The sequence below is a fragment of the Bombina bombina genome, chromosome 1 (genome assembly GCF_027579735.1).
Source record: "Bombina bombina isolate aBomBom1 chromosome 1, aBomBom1.pri, whole genome shotgun sequence".
Taxonomy (NCBI): domain Eukaryota; kingdom Metazoa; phylum Chordata; class Amphibia; order Anura; family Bombinatoridae; genus Bombina; species Bombina bombina.
Window position 1 is genome coordinate 136,453,061 of NC_069499.1, and position 19,503 is coordinate 136,472,563.

The 19,503-nt window shown below is 38.7% G+C and overlaps 1 protein-coding gene across 1 annotated transcript in view; it reads left to right on the forward strand.

Annotated features, from left to right (window-relative positions):
* Positions 1–19,503, forward strand: part of NID2 (nidogen 2) — a 109,951-nt gene that overhangs the window by 70,099 nt on the left and 20,349 nt on the right. Inside the window, exons 16-18 of the mRNA XM_053697620.1 lie at positions 10,623–10,853; positions 13,164–13,385; positions 15,898–16,067. Coding sequence (XP_053553595.1) covers positions 10,623–10,853; positions 13,164–13,385; positions 15,898–16,067 — 623 coding nt within the window. The remainder of the gene's footprint in view (positions 1–10,622; positions 10,854–13,163; positions 13,386–15,897; positions 16,068–19,503) is intronic.

A 19,503-nucleotide genomic window follows, 5' to 3' on the forward strand; every position in this document is an offset into this window, starting at 1 on the left:
TCTAGAAAGCTCAGGGGTCTCCAAAATTCATTTTGAGGGAGGTAATCAGTCACAGCAGACCTGTGACAGTGTGTTTTGACTGTGATAAAAACGTTAATTATTAAATTGTTATCCGTTTTTGGGTAATAAGGGGTTAATCATCCATTTGCTGGTGGGTGCAATCCTTTGCTAACTTAATACATTTACTGTCAAAAATTGGTTGCTATAACTAATTTGGTTCATTGTTATTTCAACTGTGACAGTTTTTTGTGCTTCTTAAAGGCACAGTAGCGTTTTTTATATTGCTTGTAAATTTATTTAGAAAGTATTTCCAAGCTTGCTAATCTCATTGCTAGTCTGTTTAAACATGTCTAACTCAGATTAATCTCTTTGTTCACTATGTTTAAAGGCCAATGTGGAGCCCAATAGAAATTTGTGTACTAATTGCATTGATGTTACTTTAAATAAAAGTCAATCTTTGCATGTAAAGAAATTATCACCAGACAACGAGGGGGAAGTTATGCCGACTAACTCTCCTCACATGTCAGTACCTTCGCCTCCCGCTCAGGAGGTGCGTGATTTTGTGGCGCCAAGTACATCAGGGAGGCCCTTACAAATCACTTTGCAAGACATGGCTACTGTTATGACAGAAGTATTATCTAAATTGCCAGAATTAAGAGGCAAGCGCGATAGCTCTGGGTTAAGAACAGAGCGCGTGGATGATGTGAGAGCCATGTCAGATACTGCGTCACAGTTTGCAGAACATGAAGACGGAGAGCTTCATTCTGTGGGTGACGGATCTGATCCAGGGAGACTGGATTCAGACATTTCTAATTTTAAATTTAAGCTTGAGAACCTCCGCATATTGCTAGGGGAGGTATTAGCGGCTCTGAATGATTGTAACACGGTTGCAATTCCAGAAAAATTATGTAGGTTGGATAGATACTATGCGGTACCGGTGTGTACTGACGTGTTTCCTATACCTAAAAGGCTTACAGAGATTATTAGCAAGGAGTGGGATAGACCTGGTGTGCCTTTTTCCCCTCCTCCCATATTTAGGAAAATGTTTCCTATAGACGCCACCACACGAGACTTATGGCAGACGGTCCCTAAGGTGGAGGGAGCAGTTTCTACTTTAGCTAAGCGTACCACTATCCCGGTGGAGGATAGTTGTGCCTTTTCAGATCCAATGGATAAAAAATTAGAAGGTTACCTTAAGAAAATGTTTGTTCAACAAGGTTTTATCTTACAGCCCCTTGCATGCATTGCGCCTGTCACTGCTGCGGCGGCATTCTGGTTTGAGTCTCTGGAAGAGGCCATTCGCACAGCTCCATTGGATGAAATTATGAACAAGCTTAAAGCACTTAAGCTAGCTAACGCATTTGTTTCTGATGCCGTTGTACATTTAACCAAACTTACGGCTAAGAACTCCGGATTCGCCATCCAAGCACGCAGAGTGCTATGGCTTAAATCCTGGTCAGCTGACGTGACTTCTAAATCTAAATTGCTTAATATTCCTTTCAAAGGGCAGACCTTATTCGGGCCCGGCTTGAAAGAAATTATAGCTGACATTACGGGAGGTAAGGGCCATGCTCTACCTCAGGACAGGGCCAAATCAAAGGCCAAACAGTCTAATTTTCTTGCCTTTCGTAACTTCAAGGCAGGAGCAGCATCAACTTCCTCCGTTCCAAAACAGGAAGGAGCTGTTGCTCGTTACAGACAGGGCTGGAAAGCTAACCAGTCCTGGAACAAGGGCAAGCAGGCCAAGAAACCTGCTGCTGCCCCTAAGACAGCATGAAGAGAGGGCCCCCTATCCGGAAACGGATCTAGTGGGGGGCAGACTTTCTCTCTTCGCCCAGGCTTGGGCAAGAGATATCCAGGATCCCTGGGCGTTGGAGATCATATCTCAGGGATATCTCCTGGATTTCAAAACTTCTCCTCCACAAGGGAGGTTTCATTTTTCAAGGTTATCAGCAAACCAAATAAAGAAAGAGGCGTTTCTACGCTGTGTACAAGACCTCTTACTAATGGGGGTGATCCACCCAGTTCCGCGGACGGAACACGGGCAAGGATTCTATTCAAATCTATTTGTGGTTCCCAAGAAAGAGGGAACCTTCAGACCAATCTTGGACTTAAAAATCCTAAACAAATTCCTAAGAGTTCCATCATTCAAAATGGAAACTTTTCGAACCATCCTTCCCATGATCCAAGAGGGTCTACGCTGTGTACAAGACCTCTTACTAATGGGGGTGATCCACCCAGTTCCGCGGACGGAACACGGGCAAGGATTCTATTCAAATCTATTTGTGGTTCCCAAGAAAGAGGGAACCTTCAGACCAATCTTGGACTTAAAAATCCTAAACAAATTCCTAAGAGTTCCATCATTCAAAATGGAAACTATTCGAACCATCCTTCCCATGATCCAAGAGGGTCAGTACATGACCACAGTGGACTTAAAGGATGCCTACCTTCACATACCGATTCACAAGGATCATTATCGGTACCTAAGATTTGCCTTCCTAGACAGGCATTACCAGTTTGTAGCTCTTCCCTTCGGATTAGCTACGGCTCCAAGAATCTTTACAAAGGTTCTGGGCTCACTTCTGGCGTTACTAAGACCGCGAGGCATAGCAGTGACTCCGTACCTAGACGACATTCTGATACAAGCGTCAAGTTTTCAAACTGACAAATCTCATACAGAGATAGTTCTGGCATTTCTGAGGTCGCATGGGTGGAAGGTGAACGTGGGAAAGAGTTCTCTATTACCACTTACAAGGGTTCCCTTCCTAGGGACTCTTATAGATTCTGTAGAGATGAAAATTTACCTGACGGAGGCCAGGTTATCAAAACTTCTAAATGCTTGCCGTGTCCTTCATTCCATTCCACACCCGTCAGTAGCTCAGTGCATGGAAGTAATCGGCTTAATGGTAGCGGCAATGGACATAGTACCATTTGCGTGCCTGCATCTCAGACCGCTGCAATTGTGCATGCTAAGTCAGTGGAATGGGGATTACTCAGATTTGTCCCCCCTGCTAAATCTGGATCAAGAGACCAGATATTCTCTTCTATGGTGGCTTTCTCGGCCCCATCTGTCCAAGGGGATGACCTTTCGCAGGCCAGATTGGACGATTGTAACGACAGACGCCAGCCTTCTAGGTTGGGGCGCAGTCTGGAAATCCCTGAAGGCTCAGGGATTATGGACTCAGGAGGAGAAACTCCTCCCAATAAATATTCTGGAGTTAAGAGCAATATTCAATGCTCTTCTAGCTTGGCCTCAGTTAGCAACTCTGAGGTTCATCAGATTTCAGTCGGACAACATCACGACTGTGGCTTACATCAACCATCAAGGGGGAACCAGAAGTTCCCTAGCGATGTTGGAAGTCTCAAAGATAATTCGCTGGGCAGAGTCTCACTCTTGCCACCTGTCAGCGATTTACATCCCAGGCGTGGAGAACTGGGAGGCGGATTTTCTAAGTCGCCAGACTTTTCATCCGGGGGAGTGGGAACTTCATCCGGAGGTCTTCGCTCAACTGATTCATCGTTGGGGCAAACCAGATCTGGATCTCATGGCGTCTCGCCAGAACGCCAAGCTTCCTTGTTACGGATCCAGGTCCAGGGACCCGGGAGTGGTGCTGATAGATGCTCTGACAGCCCCTTGGGTCTTCAACATGGCTTATGTGTTTCCACCATTTCCGTTGCTTCCTCGACTGATTGCCAGGATCAAACAGGAGAGAGCATCGGTGATTCTGATAGCGCCTGCGTGGCGACGCAGGACCTGGTATGCAGACCTAGTGGACATGTCGTCCTGTACACCATGGTTTCTGCCTCTGAGACAGGACCTTCTAATTCAGGGTCCTTTCAACCATCCAAATCTAATTTCTCTGAGGCTGACTGCATGGAGATTGAACGCTTGATTCTATCAAAGCGTGGCTTCTCGGAGTCGGTTATTGATACCTTAATACAGGCTAGGAAACCTGTTACCAGAAGAATTTACCATAAGATATGGCGTAAATATTTATATTGGTGCGAATCCAAGAGTTACTCATGGAGTAAGGTTAGGATTCCTAGGATATTGTTTTTTCTACAAGAGGGTTTAGAAAAGGATTTATCTGCTAGTTCGTTAAAGGGACAGATTTCTGCTCTGTCTATTCTTCTACACAAACGTCTGGCTGAAGTTCCAGACGTTCAGGCATTTTGTCAGGCTTTAGCTAGGATTAAGCCTGTGTTTAAGACTGTTGCTCCGCCGTGGAGCTTAAACTTAGTTCTTAACGTTCTTCAAGGCGTTCCATTTGAACCCCTTCATTCCATTGATATCAAGCTGTTATCCTGGAAAGTTCTGTTTTTGATGGCTATTTCCTCGGCTCGAAGAGTCTCTGAGTTATCTGCCTTACATTGTGATTCTCCTTATCTGATTTTTCATTCAGACAAGGTAGTTCTGCGTACTAAACCTGGGTTCTTACCTAAGGTAGTTACTAACAGGAATATCAATCAAGAGATTGTTTTTCCATCATTGTGTCCTAACCCTTCTTCAAAGAAGGAACGACTTTTGCATAATCTGGACGTAGTCCGTGCCCTGAAGTTCTATTTGCAGGCAACTAAAGATTTTCGTCAAACTTCTTCCCTGTTTGTCGTTTACTCTGGACAGAGGAGAGGTCAAAAGGCTTCGGCTACCTCTCTCTCTTTTTGGCTTCGTAGCATAATACGTTTAGCCTATGAGACTGCTGGACAGCAGCCTCCTGAAAGGATTACAGCTCATTCTACTAGCTGTGGCTTCCACCTGGGTCTTCACTTCACACTTTTTCTAAATTTTACAAATTTGACACTTTTGCTTCTTCGGAGGCTATTTTTGGGTGAAAGGTGCTTCAGGCAGTGGTTCCTTCCGTTTAAAGTTCCTGCCTTGTCCCTCCCTTCATCCATGTACTTTAGCTTTGGTATTGGTATTCCATAAGTAATGGATGACCCGTGGACTGACTACACTTAACAAGAGAAAACATAATTTATGCTTACCTGATAAATTTATTTCTCTTGTAGTGTAGTCAGTCCACGGCCCGCCCTGTCTTTAAGGCAGATCTAAATTTTAATTAAACTCCACTCACCACTGCACCCTATGGTTTCTCCTTTCTCGTCTGGTTTTGGTCGAATGACTGAATATGACATGTGAGGGGAGGAGCTATATAGCAGCTCTGCTTGGGTGATCCTCTTGCAACTTCCTGTTGGGGAAGAGATATATTCCATAAGTAATGGATGACCCGTGGACTGACTACACTACAAGAGAAATAAATTTATCAGGTAAGCATAAATTATGTTTTAGCTAACGCACAGGGACATATAAGTGTCCAGTATTTTTGTGAAGATTTTACTGAACCGGCTGCCTTAAGTTCTGGATTGCCCGGTTGAATACTGGACACTAGGGGGACCTATTTATCAAAGGTCTGTGCGACAGTGCGGATCAGGTCCGAGAGACCTCGCTGAATGCGAAGAGCAATACGCTCTCCGTATTCAGCCTCCAGCAGGGGGGGTGTTAATCAACCCGATCGTACTCGATCGGGTTGAATTACGGCAATGTCTGTCCGCCTGCTCAGAGCTAATGGAGCAGCTGCTTCATAACTGGTGTTATTAGACCACTGCTTCATAACTGGTGTTATTAGGCCAGAAACACGGGCCCTCAAGCTCCATTCGGAGCTTGATAAATGGGCCCCTTGGCATCCCTATCAATATCTGTCGCTTTTTAGTATTTGACAGTTGTTTACGTGTTGTACCATAGCATTTTAACATATTTGCTACATATGTTGCATGCCCCATACTTTCAATGGAAAGTGCAGAATACTAGTAGTGCTCTGATTTTGCCAGGCAATTTAACATACACAGGATACAATTTTAACTTTTATTTGTTCCCTGACTGCAGGACATTCTTTTTTTTTTTTGCAATGGAATTAGGTATTTGGCAGTGGCCATATTTATTTTCTCTGAATTTTTAATTGATGCATGTAACACAAATCTTAAATGGAATGGCTAGTCAATAAGTAAACTGTATTGTAATAGAGTCATTTCTTTGTTGTACTTTCATTTAAAGGGATAGTCTAGTTAATATTAAACTTTCATGATTCAGATAGAGCATGCAGATTTAAGCAGCTTTCTAATTTACTCCTATTATGACTTTTTCTTTGTTCTCTCTGTATCTTTATTTGAAAAAGCAAGAATGTAAGCTTAGGAGCCAGCCCATTTTTTTGTTCAGCACCTGGGTAGCACTTGCTGATTGGTGTCTAAATGTAGCCACCAATCAGCAAGCGCTACCCAATGTGCTGAACCAAAAATGTGCCTGATCCTAAGCTTACATTCCCGCCTTTTAATTTAAAAATACACAGGATTACAAAATGTAATGAAATATAAGTAGTAACAATAACATATATACACTTTATTCAGTAGAACCTATGTACTTTGAATTTACTAAATAACACCAACTTTAAAAGGCCACTAAATGCAGTAGAATTGCATAATTAACAAATGCATTATAAATAGACAATGCAATAACACAAAAGCATTAGATTTTTTTCTGGCAAATGTATTTATTTTTCTCTAATTTTTCGGCCCCTTGTATCATGTGACAGACTTCACCCAATCACAGACTTGTATACGTATACCCTGTGAGCTTGTGCACATGCTCAGTAGGACCTGGTGCCTCAAAAAGTGTGAATATAAAAAGATTGTGCAAAATTTGATAATAGAAGTAAATTGGAAAAATTATTAAAATTGTCTACTCTTTCTGAATCAAGAAAGTTACATTTTGACTTGAATGTCCCTTTAAGCAATTGAGGAGATATAATTACAGGGCACTGATCTGTTAGATATGGTGGGATATGTTATTATTATTATCAGTTATTTGTAGAGCGCCAACACATTCCGCAGCGCTAAATATGTTCTGATATAACTGTAGTATACATATAAGTGTCCAGTATTTTTGTGAAGATTTTACTGAACCGGCTGCCTTAAGTTCTGGATTGCCCGGTTGAATACTGGACACTAGGGGGACCTATTTATCAAAGGTCTGTGCGACAGTGCGGATCAGGTCCGAGAGACCTCGCTGAATGCGAAGAGCAATACGCTCTCCGTATTCAGCCTCCAGCAGGGGGGGTGTTAATCAACCCGATCGTACTCGATCGGGTTGAATTACGGCAATGTCTGTCCGCCTGCTCAGAGCTTATGGAGCAGCTGCTTCATAACTGGTGTTATTAGACCACTGCTTCATAACTGGTGTTATTAGGCCAGAAACACGGGCCCTCAAGCTCCATTCGGAGCTTGATAAATGGGCCCCTTGGCATCCCTATCAATATCTGTCGCTTTTTAGTATTTGACAGTTGTTTACGTGTTGTACCATAGCATTTTAACATATTTGCTACATATGTTGCATGCCCCATACTTTCAATGGAAAGTGCAGAATACTAGTAGTGCTCTGATTTTGCCAGGCAATTTAACATACACAGGATACAATTTTAACTTTTATTTGTTCCCTGACTGCAGGACATTCTTTTTTTTCTTTGCAATGGAATTAGGTATTTGGCAGTGGCCATATTTATTTTCTCTGAATTTTTAATTGATGCATGTAACACAAATCTTAAATGGAATGGCTAGTCAACAAGTAAACTGTATTGTAATAGAGTCATTTCTTTGTTGTACTTTCATTTAAAGGGATAGTCTAGTTAATATTAAACTTTCATGATTCAGATAGAGCATGCAGATTTAAGCAGCTTTCTAATTTACTCCTATTATGACTTTTTCTTTGTTCTCTCTGTATCTTTATTTGAAAAAGCAAGAATGTAAGCTTAGGAGCCAGCCCATTTTTTTGTTCAGCACCTGGGTAGCACTTGCTGATTGGTGTCTAAATGTAGCCACCAATCAGCAAGCGCTACCCAATGTGCTGAACCAAAAATGTGCCTGATCCTAAGCTTACATTCCCGCCTTTTAATTTAAAAATACACAGGATTACAAAATGTAATGAAATATAAGTAGTAACAATAACATATATACACTTTATTCAGTAGAACCTATGTACTTTGAATTTACTAAATAACACCAACTTTAAAAGGCCACTAAATGCAGTAGAATTGCATAATTAACAAATGCATTATAAATAGACAATGCAATAACACAAAAGCATTAGATTTTTTTCTGGCAAATGTATTTATTTTTCTCAAATTTTTCGGCCCCTTGTATCATGTGACAGACTTCACCCAATCACAGACTTGTATACGTATACCCTGTGAGCTTGTGCACATGCTCAGTAGGACCTGGTGCCTCAAAAAGTGTGAATATAAAAAGATTGTGCAAAATTTGATAATAGAAGTAAATTGGAAAAATTATTAAAATTGTCTACTCTTTCTGAATCAAGAAAGTTACATTTTGACTTGAATGTCCCTTTAAGCAATTGAGGAGATATAATTACAGGGCACTGATCTGTTAGATATGGTGGGATATGTTATTATTATTATCAGTTATTTGTAGAGCGCCAACACATTCCGCAGCGCTAAATATGTTCTGATATAACTGTAGTTGTTTCTGAATATTTCTATAATCATAGAGCAAATGTGTCTGTATCAGAGCATTTAGAAAACTAACTGAGCAATAAAGAATGCTGTCTCTGAGTGTCTATAATTATACAACATATTGTCCTTGCATGATTTATAAAATAACTGCACATCCAAGAAAGGGATATTTAAATAGATATTAAACACTCTGATTCATTGTTATAATAAAATAGCACTAATCAGTGATTATAGGTAATAGAAATCATATAAAGCAATATATATTACTGATAATTTTTCACTTCATTTGTGCAGGATGCTTTACTTCCTTTCACAGCCGTACAAGGGGTCTAGGTCTGTACAGGAAGGCATATCTATCTAGATGTCATAAATATTCTAGAGTAACATGAGTTGTTTTACTATTCAGTGAATTCTAGAAAAACAGTCTGTTTTGCCCATACTCAGAAGAGGACAGAAAGCAACTTAAGTTACCAACATGTCAGCTCCCTCATTTACCTGCGTACAGGGACTACAGTGATTATTGCTAAGTGCTTATTTTGTTAGAAAACAAGTAATTTGGTTGCTGTTTTTTTTTACATAATCTATTTATTTTTATGTTTAGTTTGATTTAGTATACAGTATATGTTTTTACTAAAGGAATCTGTTTCATATCCCTTTCATTTTACTCAGGGCAAGTGATAAGGATTCATTAATTCATACAAATCAGTGACCAATAATGTGATTATTAACAAGTGTAATGAAGAACAAACAGCACTAATATTATCCATTTATTATACAAGCTATTATGTTGATTAGGGATGTCCAACTGGCGGCCCAAGTGCCTCAGATGACCCTCTGCATTTGTCTTTGCAGCCCCAGGGAAAAATGCAGAGCTAAGAATGTGTGTGATAGTTTTTGTGGCCCCGGGAAAAAGCAGAACCAAAAAATGTGGGCTTTGGGGTGGCCAAAACTCAAATAAGCCCTCAGGAGAACAGCAGATAGAGGGCCCCTGCAACCTCACTTAAATCATATGCGGCCCATAAGACTTCTAAGTATTGACCAACGACCCCATGTGTTAGGAGGTTGGCCATGACTGATATAAATTATTAAGTAATGGCAGGAGGATAAGGAATCATTCATTCATATAAAAACTATAAAGAGTCATATATAGTAAATACTGGAATTGTGCACATTTCCATGATTTAAAATGATGGTAAACCCAAGTGTATAACAAACGCTAGGATTTACCATCACTAAAAATAAACATGAGTTTCTCTTATCGTTTTGTAAAAAGCAGTGTTACACGGCACAACGCTTTTCTTCAATGAGGTGACGTTTCCACCTCTTAACCAATAGCCGTACGTGTCAACTGACATCCTAGCACGGCTATAGGGGGAAATGTCACCTCATTGGAGAAGAGCGCTGTGCCGTGGGTGGCCGGAGGGATAGTCGGGCAATTTTTACTTTAAGGAACACTAAAGTTAAAATGAAACCTTTATGATTCAGATACAACATGCAGTTGTAAGAGACTTTCTAATTTACTTCCATTGTGACATTTTACAGTCTTTATATACGCACACATTCTGGGGCACCAGCTCTTCTGAGCATGTGCAGGAGTTCAGTGTATATGTATATGAGTCTGTTATTGGCTGATGGCTGTCGCATGATACAAGGGCAGGCAAATTGAAGTAAACTTTGAATTTTGTCAGACACAAATCTACTGCTTGTGCTATTGCATTGTCTTTTTATTATGCACTTGTTGGTTATAGAGTTCTACTATATTTATGTCTCTTATACTTTTCATTTATTTATTATGTATTAGTTTGCATCTCTATTTACAAATCTGTAAATGGTAAGGTACTCTATACATCAAATTGTTTTTATGGATTTGAATAGTTATTGAAGCCCAGAGGTTTAAACAGTTTTCACTAGGACAGTTTGTTTAGGATTGCATGTCCCATACCAGAGTTACTTTTTTAACCCTTCTGAGCTATTTATTATAGGAACCCCTGACGTGTATTCCCCAAATATTATCTTTTCTGTACACTGGTATTGTAAAGAAGACCATGTTTTTGAGCTGATTGGGAACATAAGATTGTAAACTCACTGTTTATATTTTACCAGGACCTCTGAAGACCCCCTGCTTAGAGACCCGCAGGCATTTACTTGGAGAGGCAGGACCAAGAGGCCCTCGTCCAGGACTTTTTGTACCAGAATGTGAGGATGAGGGCCACTACGCTCCCCTGCAGTGCCACGGCAGCACAGGGTACTGTTGGTGTGTTAACCAAAATGGTGAAGAGATTTCTGGTACAAGGACACCACCTGGTGGAACCCGTCCACGATGTGGCATTCCAGGTTAGCATTTCTGGGTTTTAATAGTCATGGCTGTGAAAGCGACTTTGACACATAATATACGTTATCTTCTGTAGATACAGCTGCATCTATGATAAGGATACAGATTGACATATACTGTTTTGTAAGTCACTTTACCATTTTTGGCTATTAAAGGGATAGAAAGGTCAAAATGGAAATGTGCATGGGTGCATTCAAATTTTAAATAGAAATATTTTCCATTAAAAATAGCTTCTAGTAAAACCTATTACTGTTCGTGGTTCTCCCCAGCCCGGTGGAATTATGAAGTAGCCGGATGGGGGCATCCTCTATTAAGTGCACACACACGTTCACACACACGTATAGGATAGCTATGTTACACACATTGGGTTAGATTACAAGTGGAGCGCTAGATATCACTTGCGTGCAAGCGACATTAGTGCTACACTTTGTAATACCAACACATGATAATGTGCGCTGGTTTTACAAGTAAATCGCGATGGGCATAATTTTTAAATATATATGTAGATGCTGATAGATATATACATATATATATATATATGTTAATATGTGTATATACATATATTAACACATAAATATATATGTATATAGGCATATACATATATATTTACATTGCAATCCTATAGACCGCAATGTAAAGGCACTTTTTAGTGCCATTTTGTTCTAATACCCCACTCCCACCAACTTTAAAGCCCCAAAACTGCCTAATGCATTTGTTTAAATAAAAACTATAATGCCCTATATTTTTAGGGCATTTGAGGAACTTTTAGAAAATTGACCAGAGATCGGATCTCTGCTTAATTTTCTGAGCGCTAATTTCTACCGCCAGTTTGAGTTATCAATAATCAGCCACTTGTAATGGCTGGTTAATTATCGCGCTCCAGCAAACAGGCAAATTTGCCCGTTTGTGGGAGCATGATAATTTAGTGCTCCACTTGTAATCTAGCCCATTGTTTTTTTTTCTTCTAAAAATAAAAAAAAAGATTTCCAAAGCAGGCAAATGGCAGTAAATTATTACCCCGGCACCACACGGACCACGGAAGAAGCTTCTCACACATAACGTCCTGCTATATAAGGAACATCTGTGTCATGCTGAAATAAAATACCTAGACAATGCAATTAACCCTATGACTACCAAAGTGGTTGCAACATATTTACACCGCAGTTCTCTATGGTAGCCATGGGGTTAACTGCAATTACTAGGTATATTATCAACAGGAGGTTATGTGGGAGGAGCTGCATCTGTGCTTTTTGTGTTATTTTAACAGCCTCAGAAAATCAAAAGAGGTGACACGCTCCTTGTATATAATATAAAACTTAGCATTTATTGTCTTGGTTAAAAGAATATATTTACAGCAGCCAATTTCGATAGATACTGGATAGCGTAGCACACTGGCTTACGCGTTTCGGGCATTGCCCGTAATCATAGCCTGTTGTTATTTTAACAGCCTACAATGAAAACTATAGGAATTATTAGCTGGGCGGCCATCAAAATGTGCCGTGCGGTGCACCCAGGTATTTGACCCTGGGAGAACACTGCTGTTTAAGAGGCATGCACACATATGCTACGTCTGACTAGAGGATTAGGATGCCTGCATTTGTGTCATACAAGTCACTCCTGACTCTGAGTGTGGTGTTTAAATGCTGGTGCATTGAGTACTCACAGCATATGTGCGTATGTCTCTGCAACAGTAATCATTTTTACAAGAAACATATTTGCTACTTTTCAGTTTTGACCTTTCAATCGTTTCAACAAATCATTTTAAAAAGCTGCAGCACTGAGCAGTGTCAAAAGGGATTTCCCCATGTCTATGTTTTAAGGACACTATGGGGTATATTTACCGGAAGCTGCTTATTGCTTGCAAACCTTCTGGCTCGCTGGAAACAGAAGTTAAGGTGGCGGACTGAAATCATCCCGATCAGATACGATCAGGGTGATTGACACCCCCTGCAAGAGGCCGATTGGCCGCGGATGTGCAGGGGGCGGCATTGCACAAGCACAAGAAATGCTTGTGTAATGTTAAATGATATGCTGTCGGCATTTAGCGATGTCGGGCGGACATCATTCGCTACAGTGAATCATGTCCGCCCGCCATTTGATAATTCGGCCCCTATTTCTCTGAAAAAGAGAAAACCAGAACAAGGTGTCAGCATTTGAAGTTGGAAGGTAGAAGGTTCAGAACTAATTGGGAGTAGTACAAATAAGGGAATTTTAATTGGCGGTATATACATAAGGCTTGTTATTTAACGTAAAAAAATAGTAAGAGTACAATGAATAAAATCCACAAATGTTTCTATTATGTTCATGAGCAGAACCCACTGAGAGGCCTCAGACTGTCTGTGAGAGATGGAAACAGAGCCTTCTGGAGCATTACAAGGGAAGACCCACAGAAGAGCAGTATATTCCTCAGTGTGATAAATATGGGGACTTCAGCCCTCTGCAGTGTCACGGAAACAGTGGCTACTGCTGGTGCGTAAATAAAGATGGAAGAGAAATTGAAGGCTCTAGAACGGAACCTGGAATGACCCCAGCATGTAAGTATCAGCTTTACATATATCCTCAATTGCTTACAATATAATGATCTGTGTAATCTACATCCAGTATGTAAATAGTTACAGATAGTCTTCCTAAAGCTGAAAAGGCTCACAATAGGAAATATAATATAACACAGAAGAGTTAAGGACAAATGAGTAGTAAATACATAAAAAAAAATGTTTTAAAGGGGACAGCACAAAGTTTGAAATCGACAAATAAAAGTATGGTTAAAATCCCTTAAAGGGAGAATGTACTTTAATATTTTCTCCCCTTTAATGTGTTCCCAATGATCTATTTTGCCTACAGGAGTGTATTGTTTTTAAATAGCTGGTTTTCTGCTGTTGCATCCCCACCATTGTTCTAAAAATACTGGCCATTTAGGAACAGTAATAAACAAGGAGAATAAGGATAAAGAGGAATTTTATATAAATAATTAAACAGATAAGATAACAAGGCATTCTCTCCCTACAAGATCAGTCCATTGTATTGGGTTGTGGTTTCAGTTAGCAGAAACAGCTGATCATATACAAAAATTAGTTTGAAGGAACATTTTCCAATGGAAAACACATTAAGAGGAAACCAGTTTTACAGTACACTGTCCCTTTAAGTTTTGCACTCTGCAATATTGTAATTACTGCTTGGAAATATTTTTTTGTATCAAATATATTTTTATGAGTGAACTAAATGTAACTTTAAATGTTGAATTAAAAAGATCAATGACTGGTTTACAGAACACAGTGTTGCATTTGATCTATGATCTATCTGTCTGTCTATCTATCCATATCTCTCTCTATCTATCTATATATCTGTCTCTATCTCTCTTTCTCTATATCTGTCTATCTATCTGTCTGTCTATCATCTATCTATAAACTATCTATCCTCTATCTATATCTTTGTCTCTATCTATCTATCTTCTCCTATCTGGGTAATATAGGAAGAGAAAAAAGAAGGCGCTCCAATGGCGTATTATCTCAAGGGTATAGTCCCTCCAACCACATTCAATGGCCCCAATAGGAAATATACTCACAAGCTTCAAGCACTTATCACAAAGTGCAAAATATTACTTTCTGACAAATTAGGAGCTACCCAGCTAGCTCTCATACAGCATCAGTGATGTCCAGGAAACCCACAGTGCCAATTATCACCAAACAGGGATCCCAATACAAAATATAATACACTTCAGAGTTTAAAAGTGTTAAATTCGAAAATTTATTAAAATGTGCAATGTAGCACATTAAAAACAAGCTGAACGCGTTTCGCAAGGAACTCTTGCTTCCTCAAGCAGCATACATTGACATCACACATGAACAAATATATATACACAATATGGTTAAACATTCATTGGTTACAAGATTCCACATAATTGGCATATATACAAGCTTCACCTGAAAACAATAATAGTCACAATGTATCACAGACCCATATTAAACATAACGTATATTCAAATCTGCCAATAGAGATAAGTTAAGCTTTTAGATATCTATCTAACTATCTATCTATCCCTATCTATCTATCTATCTATCTATCTATCTATCTATCTATCTATCATCTATCTATAAACTACCTATAATTTATTTGTAATCTATCTACCTATCTATTTATCTATCTATCCATATCTCTCTCTATCTATATCTATGTATCTATCTCTCTCTATATCTGCCTCTCTATCTATCTATCTATCTATCTATCTATCATCTATCTAAAAAACTATCTATAATCTATATCTTTCTCTCTCTCTCTCTCTCTCTCTCTCTCTCTCTCTCTCTATCTGTCTATCTATCATCTATCTATAAACTATCTATCATTTATTTGTAATCTATTTACAGTATCTATCTATATCGTTCTCTCTATATATCTATATATCTTTCTATCTATCTATCTATCTATCTATCATCTTACATTATAGTCTTTGGAGACATTTTCCACTTGCTTTCTTTTCTTAGCACATGTGCTCCCATGATGTAGCGGCCAGAAACTTTATTTTTATATCAGTAGAAATGATCAGAAAAGCTGTTAAAGGGACAGTCTACACCAGAATTTTTATTGTTTTAAAAGATAGATAATCCCTTTATTACCCATTTCCCAGTTTTGCATAACTAACACAGTTATATTAATATACTTTTAACCTCTGTGATTATCTTGTATCTAAGCCTCTGCAAACTGCCCCTTTTTTTCAGTTCTTTTGACAGACTTGCAGTCTAGCCAATCAGTGCCTGCTCCCAGATAACTTCACGTGCACGAGCACAGTGTTATCTATATGAAATATGTGAACTAACACCCTCTAGTGGTGAAAAACTGTTAAAATGCAATCTGAAAGAGGTGTGCTTCAAGGTCTAAGAAATTAGCATATGAACCTCCTAGGTTAAGCTTTCAACTAAGAATACCAAGAGAACAAAGCAAAATTGGTGATAAAAGTAAATTGGAAAATTGTTTAAAATGACATGCTCTATCTGAATCATGAAAGTTTATTTTGGCCTAGACTGTCCCTTTAAACTGTATTTTCCTTTGCAGGCATTCCTACAGTGGCACCTCCTACTGTTCTTCCCACACCACGCCCTGACGTAGCACTCAGTACAACTGGCACGTTCCTTTTGTATGCGCAGGGGCAGCAGATTGGATATTTGCCTCTAAATGGCACAAAACTTCACAAGGCCAAAGCGAAGACTCTCCTATCACTTCATGTAAAGTATCTACTTACAATGTTCTTATTGAAACTGGGGGTTATATTAGCGGAACTCTTCCTGCATATGAAAATCAACAGCAGTGTGCAATGTGTAATTTGCAAACAGGCTGGGTTAGATACATAATACATTTTTACAGTATGATATCATTAGATCCTTATTTTTATAAAGGGAGATCTTGGTTAAAAGGTTGTAAAAAACAAATTGTAATGCTATTTGTGAGTTTGACAGAATTCTGCCACAAAAACTATTTTTAAATACACATACAGGTTTCCCAGTTTTATTATCCCCATCTAAGCAAATCCTGCCTTAGGCACACTATTGTAAACAATTTATGACATTCATATGAAAAGGGGCATTTAAACATGTTGAGTTACTAATTTGCATGAAGAAGATGTGAATCAAAAGCTGTTTAAATTTAAAGGGATAGCAAGGTCAAAACTGAAATGTGTGTTGGTGGTCTTATTTTTGTAATATACTATAGCATTTTTGTAATATACTTCCATTAAAAGCTGCTACTGTTTTTCAGTAGCATACTCACATATGCTGTAAGGGCTTGTGCACTACACCTTCTCAGAGAGTCAGCAATGGCTTAAAGGGACGGTCAACACCAGAATTTATGTTGTTTTAAAAGATAGATAATACCTTAATTACCCATTCCCCAGTTTTGCATAACTAACACAGTTATAATAATACACGTTTTACCTCTATGATTACCTTGTATCTAAGCCTCTGCAGACTGCCCCCTTTTTTCAGTTCTATTGACAGTGCTCACTCCTCTGTAAATCCATGTGCATGAGCTCAATATTATCTATATGAAACACATGAACTAATGCCCTCTAGGGTGAAAAACTGTTTAAAGTCTAAGAAATTAGCATATGAACCTCCTAGGTTTAGCTTTCAACTAAGAATACCAAGAGAACAATGCAAAATTGATGATAAAAGTAAATTGAAAAGATGTTTAAAATTACAAAATCTATCTGAATCATGAAAGTTTTTTTTGGACTTGACTGTCCCTTTAAATGACAAAAATTAAGTCTACACACCACCACTAGCTCTCTAAACTTGAAAACTGGTGCACAGGCCCTCACAGCATACGTGCATATGCAACTGATAAACTGTAATAACTATTACTAGAAGCATTTTTATTGATGGAAGTATATTGCAAACATGCTTCTGTTTAAATTTGAAATTCACCATGCACATTTCAATTTTTTATCAAGTTAAACTGAAATTGTTTAATAACTGGTAGGCACTTGCTACTTGTGCTCATTGGCTGATAGTTACTTCCTGTTCATGCCCATTGGTTGATTGGTATTGATGTGTCCTTTCTGCTCATTTAGAATGAGTCGGTAGCAACTTTATGTCAATGGTGAACATGAAAACCTTGCTTCAACACTGCATCCCGAAAACTGGGCAATTCAAAAAGTTAAATCAATGAGCTGTGAATCAGTTGCCTGTATACTTAGTAAAACTGCATCTAGGTGCACTAATACAGCTTCAAAACAACATAAGCAAAAATGACAACGTGAAAAAAAAAATGTAATACAAAAAATCATGGAAACTGTTGTAGCTTTGCATTAACGGGAAACTTCTTTAGGAATTCTACATGACTGGCCTATACTGCACTAAAAAATCCCAACAACGCCCACTGTCTATGAGGTCTCCAAAACTGTTTTATTCTATTGAGCAAGACTACATTCCCATAACAAAATAGCCACATGAATATTTCACAATAACAAACATTTGCATTAACCGTAATACCATGACCTATGTAGTTCATGCAAACCTGTAGATTATGATAATCTCATGACACAAAATCTATACACTGTAAACATCACATATTTGTCATTAAACAAGAATATATTACAAAACATTAACAACAAACATATGTGACATTTGTTCATATCACTAGATGTTTAACTTTTGTTGCCAACAGTTTAGACATTAATGGCTGTGTGTTGAGTTATTTTGAGGGGACAGCAAATTTACACTGTTATACAGGCTGTACACTCTCTACTTTACATTGTAGCAAAGTGTCATTTATTCAGTGTTGTCACATGAAACGATATAATAAAATATTTACAAAAATGTGAGGGGTGTACTCACTTTTGTGAGATACTGTATGTAAATAAATATATAGATTTATATTTATGTATTTATATGTGTAGATATGTATGAATACACATATATGATGTATACATTCATATACATATATATTAATATGTAGTTGTGATCGAGGTTACACTAGCTGTGGCTGTTAGACTGTCGGCATGAAAAACGAGGCTCCATGGAAGTATATGGGGAAAAATTTAAACTGCGATTCAGGGTGCTATATTTGCTCTTCCCAACTTTGCACTCAGTAGCTCACACGGAAATAACAAAACTGAGTGCAGATTAGAGGTTCACGGAAACGCAAATATGCGCACAACTCGTAATCTATTCCGTCATATGTTAAATCATTTTATTATTGCACTGTTGCTGGCATATAATAATGGGCTTCATTACATATGCGACGTCGCCCGCAAAAGCCGTCCTCGCTGGTTTTTATGCAATTTTTCTATTACATATACGGCGCCGCATATAAATGCGGCACGTTTATTTCACCCGTCGTCCGCAATTTTTACTCCTATAAGCTAACATTGGACCACGTCGCAAATCGGTATCCAATATTCAGCGCAAGGATTTACGTGGCGAAAATTGAGACATTTTACTCCATTTTCACCTTGCCAAACAACGCAGCCGCAGCAGGCCTTGCGCTGAGTATGGGAGCACCGTAACTGCCTGTAAAATATAACCTAACGCATGCGCAATATCTATCTACCTGTCAACCGCAGTCCCCCCACCGCAATCACTAATAAAGTGTATTAACCCCTATATCCGCCATCAAACCTACACCGCAACTAATAAAAGTATTAACCCCTAAACCGACAACCCCCCCACGCAATATGCCTAATTAAACTATTAACCCCTATATCCGCCATCAAACCCACACCGCAATTGCATAACTATTAACCCCTAATCCGCCAATAACCCACAACGCAATCTAATCTATCTATTAACCCCAATCTGTCAATAACCCACAACGCAATCTAATCTATCTATTAACCCCTAATCCGCCAATAACCCACAACGTAAATAGTTAAACACTAAAGCCCCTAACCTAACACACCCTAAACTAACCCCATTACATGAATTAAACTAAAACTAAATTACAATAAAAAAAAACCTAGCATCACTTTAAAAAAAAAAAACTAAGTATAAATGAATCTAAAATTACAGAAAATAATAAAGCTAAATTTACATAAAATAAAAAAGAGAATTGCCAATAATTAAATGATTATACCTAATCCCTATGAAAATAAAAAATCCCCCCAAAATAAAAAGACCCCCTAATCTAATGATAAACTACCAATAGCACTTTAAAGGGTTTTTT